General features: G+C 36.8%; 1 protein-coding gene across 16 annotated transcripts in view; it reads right to left on the bottom strand.

Annotated features, from left to right (window-relative positions):
* The window catches only part of SOX6 (SRY-box transcription factor 6), a 480,108-nt gene that overhangs the window by 63,302 nt on the left and 402,100 nt on the right, over window positions 1-14,706 (bottom strand). For all 16 annotated transcript variants that reach the window (XM_067540705.1, XM_067540707.1, XM_067540708.1 and 13 more), the window contains 2 exons: window positions 11,327-11,507; window positions 7,772-7,959 (listed from right to left, as the gene is read on the bottom strand). In XM_067540705.1, coding sequence (XP_067396806.1) covers window positions 7,772-7,959; window positions 11,327-11,507 — 369 coding nt within the window. The remainder of the gene's footprint in view (window positions 1-7,771; window positions 7,960-11,326; window positions 11,508-14,706) is intronic.

Genomic DNA, 14,706 nt, shown 5'->3' with positions numbered 1-14,706 from the left:
ACTTAAGGCTTCATGTGCAGCTTTAGCATTGCATTTCCTGATTTTGAGATACGTTTCTGGAGCCACCCTTGGTAAGAGTTCAGTATCCACAACCCTCTACACCCAGCTACTATGGGTCTGCTGGCCAGTGCAAAGAGGGTGAAGCTGTGCTCCCATAACATTCTTCCTCCTCCTTTGCAGAGGCTAATGCCAGCAGGAGATATGGCCTTACACAACTTCTACAAACTTTGAGTGCCAGAACTCCCCAGGTACGCGTATTTGTGCACACCCTACACTACCCCTCACACTGGATATACACACAGAAGTGAAATAAATATCTGTGTTTCTTATAATGTAATTCCTGTAACATTTGATAAATTGGTGTAGATTAAAGCACATTTTTGCTGAAAGGCAGACTTGTTTTCCATGATGGATACATTTCTCTTTAAAAGACACCATTAGAGACTCTGGGACCTTTCTGCATGATGCTCCGTTTTTAATTTCTGCATGATAAAGTTCTAATTGCATCAGATAAATTCACTATGGCACTTCTGCATGTGTGAGTGACATTATAATCATTTAGCTATTCAAAGACAAATCTAATTCCTGAGGTCATCAAAAACAAAACAAAACAAAACAAAAAACACACTGCGGCCTACTGTTATCCTTGGAATAGACTGATTTAGAAAACCATTGCAAGTGAACATAATAATCAAATGCATATAACAGCAACCATCCCAGTTCACCAATACCCTGTGCGCATCAGAAAAATGACAAGAAACCTGCATGCTAAAGTATACTGCCTGGGAAGCTCAGTCAAAAACACCCACCCACCCTGCTGAACAATTTGATCACAACACTCCTTTTACTTATTGTTGTAAAGTAATACTGATCTCATTACTAATCCTATCCTGTCATGCAACAATGAATATCTGAATCAACTGTATAAATGAAATCAAATTCCTCAAACTGCAATACTAAGTATATGAAGTCCAGCATGTTTTTCAGTTCTAATAAAAGGGGGCAGTATTACATCAGTTGATATTCTGGTATTTCTTAAAGGTATTAGTGAAGGATGCAAATCTACTGTGTTTTTCAGAAAAAATGTATTACTGCCTCTTGGACACATACTACTTTAGTGCCCAGGGATAAAATGTTCAAAAGCATTTTCAATGGGACTTAAACATCTAGTCACTCGAGCGCTTCTGACAATTTTTTACCTTGGGTCACTATTTTGCTTTCTACATTACTAAGGAAATATATTGTGAATTTATGCACACAGATAAAGCACTGACACAAAATTGCAAATGGAAACACTGCAGTTGGAAAAAGTATTTTATAACAACTTACAGTAGGACCAAGATTTCTAACATTGGGTATCTAAAGTTACCCTCTTGAACTCATATTCATATATCTAAAAAAGGGGACTAAATTTCAAAAGTGCTGAACACAGGTTAGCTTCAGTTGGAGATACTGGGTGCTCAGCACTTTTGAGACCAGGCCATTTATATTCAGGTGCCTGAATACGGACTTACAAGCCTGACTTTAGGCACCCGGTTTTGAAAATCCTGGTTTACCATTATTATTTAGAGTTATAAACAGTTTATTAAAATAGCCAAACCCTCAAAATATTTTAAAGTGCCTTTGTGGAAATATAGTGAAAATGACTGTTGGGATTTTCATTTTTCATTTCCTCTCCATTCAGTGGTATCTCCCTCAGCCATAATCATTTAATTGAGATAAAAATACAGAATGAAAGGGGGTTCTCACCTGAGAAACAATGAGTGCATGGTGCCTTCTAGGACCCACAAATCCCATATAGAGGAATGTGACTTACCCCAGTTACTGGATCTCTTTGTGAAATAAGCTCCTTACCTACTGAGCATCAGGATTACCAAAAGATGTAATATCCCACCAACCTCCAAAGACATGCAGCCTACAGCTGTTCCTATGGCTACAGTAAACTCCCTAAGTCTTTGCAGCGAAATGAGACCCCACCAGTTTTTTCAGGTCTTGTCTATACTGCACGGCTCCATTGATGCAAGGTACACAAGTTACATTACACAAGTAACGTAACCAGTGTTGACATACCTTGCATCGAGTAGCTGCACTGTCTTCACTACACCATGTCGATGGGAAACAATCTTCCATTGACACAGCTTACACTTCTTGTGCCAGTGAAGTACCAGAGTCGATGAGAGATGCGCTCAGAAATCCATTGAGCCTGTCTTCACCAGACCTGCTCAATCAATGCTGCTGCACGTTGTGCTGACAGAGCCGCTCAGTGTAGACAAGCCTTCAGTAAGTATGTGTCTTCTTCCATTTTGAGAGTAGTTCCAAAGAGGGAATTTTGTTTAAAAACTTTTATCAGCTTACTCAGGCAACCAGCTCTTTGGAGCATAATATTATCTGCGTGTACAGCACTTGCAAAATAGGGCCCTGATCCTTCATTGGGCCCTCTAGGTACTACCACAGTAAAACAACTTGGAAAATACTAAAATTGGTCATTTGTGATAAATATTTCTATTGATTTGTTTAGCCAGGTTGTAAAGTATATATCTTGGTAGTACTAATAGAGTTAAGATTTAACAAGAGGGAGTGGGTAGTCTGTAATTGTGTATGCACATAACCACTTTCAGTGGCTGAAATATGAATATTGGTCTTTTATTTACAATTAAAGATTATTCTATCAGAAACTAAAACAAAAAGAAGAGAAAACTTTATTAAGAAGTTTTTGTTAAAATCCCAAAACAAAACAGAATAGGTGAACTCTTGTAAATCTGATCTAAATGTTTATTATTCATGATGGTTCATGAAAGTCTATAATATGACGGTTTCCTTAGATAATTATTCCTATGCCTCATGTTTGGAAATTAGGGACAGTCCTAACTAATTCTAGTAAAAAATAAGAAGCTGATTGCCTGCAGCTTGGTCTGAAAAAATATTGCTCTGACTCAATTCTTCTGGTCAGTTATTCCTTGAGTTCGGTGAATAACTGGTAACAGAGAAGGACTGTGATTGTCTTTGAATCATCTAGTGCTTGAACAGAACTCAGTGTTTCATTACAATTATTAAGCTATAATAACAAAATTGATCAAACAATTAATTGATAATATGATGTTGTACTTTGGGCATTTAGGGAAAATAATACAATGATGGAGTTTCTCTCATTTAGGAAAAAAATGACTATACATGAATGGTAATGTTTTTCTATAAAAACTTCCTGAAGCGTTTCTATCAGGCAAATTTTGTGCACATGTGCAGTGGCCATATGTAAATGATGGAGTGTAACAATTCCAGAGGAGCTCTATTGTGTCAATAAGCCATATATTTAACTGTCCCTAAATACTTTGCATTACAGCAGACCGTAACACCTCCAAAGGGGCCATTATGCCTTATCAAGTCAAATCTGAGTACCTACATATGGCTTTGACCAATAGACTATAAACAACTCCAAGGGTAAATAATACATATTTTAAACAAGTCCAGACTATATTTTGCATACAAGTCATTATGTCTACATTAGTATAAATGAAGTGCATTTAATTCTTTTTCATTGGAAATAGAGGTAATGTAGAAAAATGTATAGGTCTCCACCGTTGCCTAAGGATTTATGGACTGCTTTTCAGAGGCACTGAGCATCTGCGGCTCCTATTGAAGTTTATGGAAGTAGGGGGCAAATCCTGTCATATATTTTTGGGGCCTAATTCTGGTTTCCAACTGCACATATTCTTATGCCTGAAAACCTACAATGTTTTCAGGAGAGGGGGCATAGACATATTATGCAAGATTCTGGTGCCCCTAAAAGCTTAATGAGGTCACTTCACAGGTCTTCTGTAAGGATGTGGAACGGCTTCCAGTGAGAGACTGTAAAAGATATGATGTTTATATTTACCATGTATATTCTGCGACTTGACCCCATGTACCTCTATCCAGTGCAGGTAACTCATGCTTCTGCCTGTATACTGCCCAAACTTGAACAAAGATAGAATTTGGCCTTTTAAATATAAACAAAATAGACAATATAGAATCTTTGGGGTTCATTTAGAATATTGTCAATTAGAACTATTAGTCAACATTTAGTCAATCATCCTGGTTTTAAAAACTTAATATAACAAAACTAATTCCAATAATGAATGTTTTGGTAAAGTACCTTAATTTACTAAGTTCTTTTGAAGATGAACATGACTTTCCTGGAAAAGAGCTATTTCCCCCAAATGGAGCCAACCTTCTGTATCACTTCTGCTGTTCCTCCAGTCACACAAAAGATTCTTTGTAAGGCCATTTCTGGATTCCTCTGGCTCCCTCCACTTTCCCAGTGGCTCCTGAACTGGGTCAGCTCCTTTTCCACTTCTCCCATAAAAGCATGAATGCTCTTCTCTTTCCCCTTTCCTGATGTTGGCCTACAGTTGAACAGCATCAGGTAAGGTAGAAACATTTGGTTTTGCTAATAACTAGTTTATGTCTTAAGCTCTATAAATCTATATGCCCATAGAATGGTGTCAATTTAAAAGTGTAGCTGAGCCATGGCTCTCCAGAGAATCATAAAAATCAAAAAAATTCCAGCTCATTGTCATCAATTTGTTTTCCTCTTTCTGATGACCGAGCCCCTGTAAGCGCTTTAAAACTTTCTAGTTTTTTTAAGGGGAACAGGGGCAATTTTCAAATATATGTTTATAACCAATGAAAAGCATTCAGAGCCCTAAAATGACTTTTTCAAAAAGGCGTCAACCCAGGTTTTGAAGTTGTGTGCATAAGGTTTTAAGCATAATCATTTGGACAACAAACTGTTACCTGTTATGAGAACTCAAGGTCCAGTAACTGACCAGAACTCAACTTTTTTTCTGTCCAAGTCACAGGCAATTAGCTTGTCATCTTTTTCTGGGGTTAGACTCTAGTTACTCATTTGTATGAGCAAAGTCTAATTATCTGGAGCCTGTTTTTGAAAAATTGACTCTAAAAGACAGACATGAGGACATGATCCTATTATAAGGAGAAAATCCAAAAAGGTAGCTATGATTTCAAGGCTCTGCTGGGATCATGAAAAATCTGCACTCTGTACCACAGGTACAGAATAGTTTTTAAAGCAAAAGAATAAGTAAAAGGAAATTATCACACAAACAGAAACAACGAAAAAGGAGTGGTGGTAAATATCCCGAGTGGGAAATGTCTATAATGATATTTGAACAAAAATATGGTTGTTGTTTTTTTAAGGTATCGTATTAATCTATTTTACATTCTATACATGTACAATTCTTCCAGGAGATTTATTACTCTTAAAAATGCCAATTATTTCATTAGTTTTGGGAGGTGGCAAGTGGAGAGAGACCATAATTTTAAAAGGCCAATTTATATCCCATTATATTTTAATATCTGCACTACTTTGTGTTGTGGTAGGAGGCTAAGGGACAAACAATGTATCAAAGGTATGGTAGTAATGTTCCAGTACAATCCCCACCCAGGCTTGTTTTATTGCTTCACTCTGTGGCTTATGCTATAATAAATAAAAACAACAGGATGACAGCAAGTCTTCATGATAAATCTCCTTACTGTAATTTTGTTGTCAGAGCCTTAAACAGCACATTTGATTCTGAAATGTCTCTGTGTAAAAATGGCACTGTGGGGCTCCAGTGCTTCCACATCTGCTTTACAAGCAGAGAGAGGATTTTTCTAACAGGCAGGCATGCAAGCTCAACCAGGGTTATTTCACCGTATGCATCACAAACAATAAAGATTCTCTGATTCACACTTAGTTAACAATGCTTTAGACAATATACATGAAGGAAGAGATTGCAGCTCATTCTCCCAAAGTTTTATTGGCTCTGCTAAGAGATGTAAGAGGAAATAAAAAGTTACTTTAGTCAATACAGGAAGCTGGTAAGGTTCTGAAATCACCTGAGGAGGAGACCTTGTAGAGCAAGAAGGTGCCTTTTTTATACCTCTTCACTTTACATAGTAGAAACAAATTTTAAGAATCCCTTTAACCTTCCTTTTTGTGTTTTAAATATTTTCAAATATTGATCCAATGGCACTCATGGGATGCATTTGTAAAATACACTTTAATAAAAAAAAGCTAAGGCTTATCACAGCAGGTTTTTTTTTTTTTTTTTTTTGGTAACTTGATGTACAATCCTTTAGTTTTTACTCAATTAGGATTTGCATTGACTTTAATTAGAATTTTGCCTGAATAAGGACTGCTGGTTCAGTAGTTAGAAAGCCTTTTTCATAGCATTAATCTGTATTAAATGAGTTTTAAAATGCTGTCATTTAAACCAAACCTAGTAGAAATAAATATTTATTATGCTCTGAATTTATTTTGAAAAGCATGGTTAATCCTACAGGGAGAGAGGTTAAACAAATCCCTTTAACAAGCACTGACCATTTCCATTGCTGTTTTGAGTAATGTAGAGATCTTATTAAGTTAAAATATAAAAGGTATCTTAAAAGACATTTTGTCTTCGACAGAGCTGTTTACAATAATTCTTTCCTTTTCTGCACCCTGCTATGGTCTCCTGGCTCACAGATGGATCTCTTGTGTGTTTAGATAAGATCATCATATAAGCAAAATATTATGGAGGCTTTGCATATAGTTACAGTCATTTTAATATTTACACTTAAAAAGGGATCTCTTTGTCAGATAAGAACAGTATAGCATAGCCTCTTCGTGACAGTCTGTAACCCAGGTTCATCCTTTTATGAGACTATGCTAACTTTTGTACAAAGCATACTGTGTAAGGTATCATTTCAAAACTCATGATTTGCTGATTATTATGGTCCAGTTAAAATATGTGTGGCACCATTGTATGTAAAGATATAAGATTCCACTGTATAAAATTACCAAGACATATTCTGACATGTTCTGGAGGGCAGTCACAAACAAAAAGATTAGAGACAAAAAGGTTAGCCAATGCCTCAGCCAAGTGTCAATCAGATCAAACGGATCACCACCTGATTAAGTGTCCACTCTTCCACAGGAGAGAGGGAGTGGGCAAAAAAAATCTACATTTTGACAAAGAAGCATCTTAAGGTTCCTGGCTACACAGACTTTCTCTCTCCTGAACATCAGCTGGAGATGATTCTTGCACAAGAGAAAGGGCTATAAGAGGACAAGGCAGATGCCCCAAATCATCTCTCCCTTGCTCTCTGTCCACAGCATCATAAACTCCTGAAGAACAAAGGAAGCAGCATTGGATGGGAGGAGAGACTCTGACTGACGGAGGTTCAGCCAGTAAGACCACTGGAACATGTGGTGAGAGAGACCTTTACCTTGTGTTCACTTAGCTTGTTAAGTTAGATGTTAGTTGCATTTTACCTTTTATCATCTTTTAACCAATTCTGAACTGTATGCCTCATTATCTGTAGTCATTTAAAATCTTTCTGTGGTTAATGAATCTGTTTAGTTGTTTTATCTAAACCAGTGTGTTTGGACTGAAGTGTTTGGGTAAACAAGATTTGTGCATATCTTTTTCTGTTTATAAATGGTGGACTTTATATGAGCTTGTATTGTCCGGGAGGATGCAGTGCTCTGCAGTACAAGACGCACATTTCTGGGAGAAAGTCTGGGACTGGGAGTTTGCTGGTGTAACACTACAAGGCTGATTTTTTTGAACGTCATTATGCCTACATATAGCAGAAGTTCATGGCACAACAGGATGAAGTAACAAGCTATTTTTAATATAACAACAAAGCTGGTTAGGAGCTGTAAGAAGTAAATTGCCACATGAAATTAAGAGACTATTTGTCATCTATAAGACCAATAAGTGGCAGGCTGTGTGGAAAGGGGAGATGTTACCTTTTCATTCCTGCAGTTGTTTAGACCCATGTTATTCATGGAGGGCAGTTTTCCATCAACACCATGTGGCTGCTGCTGCTGCTGCTCTCTCTGGATCTGCTCTCTCATCTTTCGAGCCTCCTGGATAGCTTTCATGACCGTGTCCTGGTCCCCAAATAGGGCAGGTGAGTTAAGACTGGAAAGGATGTCTATAAATACAGAACACACCTAATTAAGACAATCTTTCAGATTAGATTCTCAGTTATGCAAACAGCTTTCATCATGTCCAAGTGGCACTTGATTAACTTCTGTAGTAGTAGTAATGATAATCTTCTCTTTAGACCAGTGGTTTTCAACCTTTTTTTCATTTGCAGACCCCTAAAATATTTCAAATAGAGGTAGGGAACCCTTGGATATTTTAGACATAGTCTGTGGACCCAGAGGTTGAAAACCACTGCGTTACACAGTTGAATTAATACGCAGTACTTACTTATAAGGGTGGACCTTCTTTGTTCCATTACAAATATGACTACTCGGTCTACAATATAGCCCAGAAAATAAGCAAGTGAATAGTCCCATTGAACTTAATGAGACCACTCATATGCTTAAAGTTAAGCAAATACTTAATACTTTGCTGGACCAGGACCCAAATGAGAAACCTTTGAAATGATAAGAGAGAAAAACAAACCGAAAGTAAGCTTGCTGGATTGGGTATTGAAATATATGCTAATTTTTATTCAGTGTTTCTTTGTTAAGGGATAACGCTCAGTCCCCTGCACTGAGCTTTGAAATCCAGAAATTATATAAAGCAGTTAGCATGTGGTGGCAGGCAAGTTATCACCTTAACATGAACCCAAAGCTGTAAATAACTGAGACAAAATGTTTCTTTTCTTTCTATTACATGTAGCAGAGATTAAAAAAAAAAAACTTCAACCATTAAACAAACTAACGTTCTGTAAAATGCATTTTATTGTAGGTAAAAATTAGTGCTGTGGTTAAGCCTTTCTAATTTTAGACCAAAAGACAGCAATTATTCAGTGACTGGCAGTTACAGGCTGCTGTGGTGAAGCTTTAACTTGATCCACCTGTTGTTGCTGCATGTGAATGTGCATTATACAATATAGAGATGTGTGTATATATATATATACATACACACACACACAAACACACGTTACAGCTAGGAACTTTTGGGGAATCCTGCATGACAAGCAAAAATGTCTGTCCTTTATTTAAATGCTCTAAGTTTGCTAGGCTTGTGAACTGAATTACACTCTGTCATAAAATAAATAAATGAGCCAATTTTGGAATTCTTCCTCAGAAGAAAATTCTTATTGATGTCGGTTCCACTGACTTCAGTGAGAGTTTTGCCTAAGTAAAGAGTGCAAGACTTGACCCATCAGCACGTAGATTTTAAAAAATTAAAATTAAATTAGCAGCTCAGGCTTTACCTTGAATAATAAATAACTGATTTAATACTGTAGCCTATTCAAGGTTTTAGGGAATACGCCATGCTGTTTTTTAGCAGAAACTGAGGTGTGCCTACCTAAAACAGTGCCATCACAGGATTCAATCTATGTTCCCCCTGAGTAAAATTTTCAAAAGCTCCTAAGAGACTTGTAGTATGTCTACACTGCAAAAAAACAACAACAATAACAAAAAACACCTATGGCATCAAGTTCCAGTGCCCAGGTCTACAGACTTGGGCTTGTGGGACTCGCACTAAGGCACTAAAACTAGCCATATAGATGTTCTGGCTCAGGCTTGAATTTGGTCTTTGAAGTCCAGGGAGTGGGGTGTGCTACAGAGCCTGAGTTCCAGCCTGAACTGCAATGTCTACACAGCCATTTTTAGCCCCATAGCGTGAGCCCCATAAGCCTGAGTCTGTTGAGCCAAGCTCTGACACTTGCTGTTGCAAGGTTTTTGAGTTTTTTTCCCACCCCCCAGTTGTACACATACTCATAGGCGCCAAAGTCCCATTGACTTTAAAAGTCTGGCCCCAAGTGATTTTGAAAATAGGACACAGGCTTCTAAAGTCAGTTGGGAGATTTTGAATATTTAACCATGTCTCATCTCCGTCCTTCTTCTACTTTTAGATTGGGGAAGAAAACAAAGTTTTTGTAGTTTAACTTTTAATTGAAAATATCCTCATCCTCTGCCACCGTTGTTCTCTGCCTGTCTCTAAAAATGCCACTAGTAGTCTGGCTTCAAACCAACCTGCTCTTCTGTACTGTTAGATACCACAGTAACAGGGGAACTTAGAAATATCATGTCAGAAAGACCGAATGACATCTGGCAAACTGCAGAAATTATATTTCATGAAACATTCCCAATGGGATCGTGATGTTGTTTGGTTCTGTGTGTGTGGACCAGATCACAATTTTTATAAATTTGTTCATTATTCACACGTGTTTACACATATTTTACAAGTATATTAGAGCAAGGGATTGCGAACAACCAGTTTGTCATAAGTATTCAGTCCAGGGTTGAATCATGAGAATTCAGTATGTGACTTTTGTGGCCAGTAACTAAATTGTCAGGTACTTGTTTCTGTTCCTTGACTGGATGAACTAACCTTTATAAACTACTTTCACCCAAAATAAATTTTGTTCCATTATATAGCAAATTTCATTTGTGAATCTTGCCCATGGGTCAATAATTCCTTGTCTGCAAACATTTGAACGTACACAACCTGGAAATACGAACATCTGTGAGCAATGAATAATAAAGAGATTTGAACTAGCTGAAGAGAAACCCTCCCGCCTTTCTACCATCACAATTTTGTTTTCAATATATTCAGGATAAAATCTTGGTGCAGTGATACTACATTTCTAGCACACCACTGGTTCATGGATTGGTGAAACTTCAAATTATAGAAGATTATATTTCTTTAGGAGCACTCTTCTGAGTAAGACTAATAGGCATATTCAGGCTAACAATGAAAACCAAGTCAAGCTGTCTACTTGCCTGAGCTTATAAAATAATTTACAGTAAATATACATGGCTCTGATCCTTCAAGGTGCTGAGCGCTCAGGCTCTAATCTAGCAAAGCACTTTAAGACCACGCTTAATTTAAAACACTTGAGTAATCCCAATCGATTGAGCTCATGTATGGGCCATCACATTTTAAAATCTAAGTAAGGCACTCAAACTGGCTCTTGTATTCATTACTCTGCTCATTTGTTGCCTAATCCAGAGGCCAAATTTGAAAACTGAGTCTTGTACTTATACATACAATTGATTTTGGGAGGAGGGAAAATGTTCACATAAACTTGCTATAATTACATATTCTTCTTGTACAGCATGCTTATATGCTGTATTCCTGTAAGGATTTAATATATACCGCTACTGCATGGAGTGCAAATCCTTAGCAATAGGAGTGATTCAGCAACTTTTCTTGCAAATGTTTTCCTTGTTTTAACCAGAAAATGTAGCTTCCAGTGTCTATTTAACTGTGTCCCTCCTTTTAAAATCACAAGGCATTCTCAAGGTGAGAGTTTCACCCAGAAAATGCACCTCTTGGGAAAATATTTCCCTTTTCGAAATCACCAGTTATTTCCCTTCTGCTTGCAGGTTTACCTAAAGAGGATCCTCTTCCCAATGTTCCTCCAATAGGGCTTGGGATGCCACTTTTATTTGGCACATTCACTGGACTGGTTTTACTAGCTGGGAAGAGGCTCTGCGTTGGTGATGTTGGGGATTTGACAGGTTCCGCTGTCTTGGGTCGGGCTGAGAGATTCAGTGGCTGTGCTGCTTCATCCTACAAGAGTTTAGTGTAAATAATTATTAGAAAAAGACAAATGAAACACATTATCACTTAGTAAAACACAGTCATTTTACACCTCCGAGACAATGCCACATTCTCCTGCAATAATAACAAAAGAAGCTAATTATCTGCCTCCTTGAAGATTCAACGAAAGGAAACCTCATTAATTTCTCTGTGTTATGCTTCTATTTACATTAACTGTGTGGCTGGATCATTCTTTTTGCCAAATTAAAATTTGAATTAGCTCACATTACAGCTTAATTTCCTAATGTGTTTTCAGAGATCTAAATTAACCTAGGGCATTTACAAAGAATTATTTAAAATTTCCAGCAACTCAGTAGTGCTTTTGTGCTGGTTCTATTTGAAAAGTTCCTGGAACTATAAATAAACTATGTAGTTTATTTTTTCATATATTAGAAATTAAACAAACATAATTCATCCAGAGAAATATTTAGAAATATTTCACATTTTTGGCCCATGTACCCATAACACTGCCATTGCTGCACACCTTCCATGTGTCTTTTTTTGGGTGCACATTCTGCCCGGGATATTAATCTACACTCTCTTCCTATCATTAAAAAGAAAATTTTGCAATGAATGTAAATGCACTGCAATCATCTATGCACATAATGCAGAGTTTCAGATATATAATATTTTCTACAGTTTCATTTTACATATTTTTATTCCAATGTCACGTCATCTATCTTTGCCATATTTTATGTAGAATTAAATATTACCTTTCATGTATATGAAACACATCATAGTGGTCAGGCGATGCTTTTGTAATAATTTCTACTATGTTCAAAAAGTATCTCGGCTGTATCTTTAATTTGCAGTATGTAAGCAGCATGAAGACGGGGAAAATGTCTTAACATGTAAATTTGGTATAGACATACATAGCTCTCTAGCCAGATAACTCTGGAAAACATTCACGCTCTTTGACATACATGTTGTGTCAGTGATATGGGAGAATGAGTCCAATTTTAACAAATGCCTAACTTTGGGAAGAGAAAGAATCTAAGTAACTTGTTTCTTTGATCAAGATCCACCATTCACAAGGCGATCCTCTCCCCATTCTTAGGGCATATCCCCTTTGCTTAGCTTGCTAAGCAGCCTGCAAGTCACAGCATTCTAAAAACAGAAGAATGCTGATTTTCTGTAATTAAAATGAAAGAGCCTAATAAGACAGAGCTCTCTCATTTAAAATACACAAAAAGCTACAATATGCTGGATGTAAGGGTACATAGTATATATTTTAGAAGGCAGCACTGAATACTGAAAAGTTTGGAAATATATGACAGAATACTTTAATACACTATTTTATCTCATTTTTCCCATTCTCCTTACTATCAAATAGGGATTCAGCAAAGTACATCTAGTTATATATAACACATTCAATATGCCAATGTAACAAATAGGTGCTTATTCATAGTATCTTCACATCTCCAAAGCTAATATAATTTGTGTAAAACGCCAGGCTTTATTTTCTCCCCCATATTAGTTGCTAATTGCAAATATAGTCCCTGACCTTGCAATGCAGGCAGACACATGTACCCGTGTAGAGCCCAACTAACAGCAATGGAGCTCTGCAGGAATGCAGACATTTGCCTGCACAAATCTAATTGCAGAGTAAGGGCCTTAGTATGTTCATATGCTTTGTGGCAATGATTCAACAAGCTGCATGCCCCTGCAGAGCCCCAGTAACTTCAACGGGGTTCCATGTGGACCCAGGGTTCATCCTGGGCTAAAACACTGGCAAGATCAAGGATTATGAGCATGCGCACACAGAAACCTGTGCTAACATGCTCAATGCTCAAATAACTTTCTGACCTGTAATAATGATTCTGCAACAAATGAAAACTCAGGGCCTTTGAACACTTACAGAACATTTATATTTATTCCTCCATATCAGACCTCATCACTGATATGAAATAGCTGTAAGGTGGAAAATATTTCTGAAAACTGATGTTTCTTTATTTTTTGAAAACTCTGACTGCTATGAAACAATCCTATTAGCTCTATTAAGTACCAGTGCACGTACGTTGTACCAACAGATGGCTAAATACAGAGAAGGAATGTACAGTTTATTAAGAAATGCATGACAATTGAAACTGCTGTGCACTGTATGGGTAACAGAGTTCTCCAAGAGAGCACTCTAGTACTAGTTTATTGGAGTGTTTTTATATTACATACTAATTCATTTTCTTTTATGATAACCCTGTCTTTTATGATAACTTCTCTATGTGAAAAACTTGTAATTTATCTCTAATATTTTCAATACAATAGTGTACCTAATAAAATATGTATAAAAAGTGTTTTATTAGCATATACTGCAGTCCATTCAAGTAGAATTATGTAGGGAAACCCCCAAGAATTTGCATGTGGTCAAGTCAGTAATAGAACTCAGCTGGCCAAGGAAGCTGGAATGGCATTGGCTTTAGTTCAAGTAGATATGTGTTTAAATTTAACCAGGGAAAATTTTGCTCATCCAGTAAAGGTTTGGTTTGGGGTAGATCCATTTGGCTCATTCACTTATAAAATTACTTTTTCACATTAATGTACTCAATACCATATACTCAATCCCCTAAATCACTGGTGTTTGGTATCACTATACTATAGCAACTTTGCTTAAACATTTTGCCTCTACTTTTGGCTGCTTCTGCATCGACCTCTAGAAACTTAACATATGTAGTAAATCTCACTAACTGCTCAGAAGCACAGCACTGGATTATGAGAGATAAAATATTAGACTAATATGTATCCATGGTTAAGTAAAGTGAACACTTTGCTAAATAAATGCTGGATCTGTCCATAATGGAATTGTTTTTATTTATTAATACTCTCAACGTAGCACAAAAGTGTCATGGAAATTTATCAGCCAAGGCAGAAATAACTACTTGCTTGCACTTTACCATGATGATTGAGGATAATGAAAAAAACAATGATATTTTTACTCACCTGTAAAAACTAAAAAAAATAAAATTCTCACCCCAAGTGAGTAAAATCTTTACAGCGTGATTTGCAACATGATTGTAGGTCTATAGGATTTTTTTGTAATTCTCAAAGAATGTTTTTTCTCTGTGTAAAGCCAGTGTGTGTCTTCCATAGCTCAGTTAATGTCTTTATATTTGTCGTGCTAGTTGTTCAAATCAATAGCATGTCCAAACGTTTTCCCCCAAACTAAGAGTTTTGT

The sequence above is a fragment of the Emydura macquarii genome, unplaced genomic scaffold, assembly GCF_026122565.2.
Source record: "Emydura macquarii macquarii isolate MOO-44397 ecotype Brisbane River unplaced genomic scaffold, CSIRO-AGI_Emac_v2 contig_587, whole genome shotgun sequence".
NCBI lineage: Eukaryota > Metazoa > Chordata > Testudines > Chelidae > Emydura > Emydura macquarii.
The sequence above is the reverse complement of the archived record's forward strand: the minus strand, read 5'-3'. Positions and strand labels throughout refer to the sequence as shown.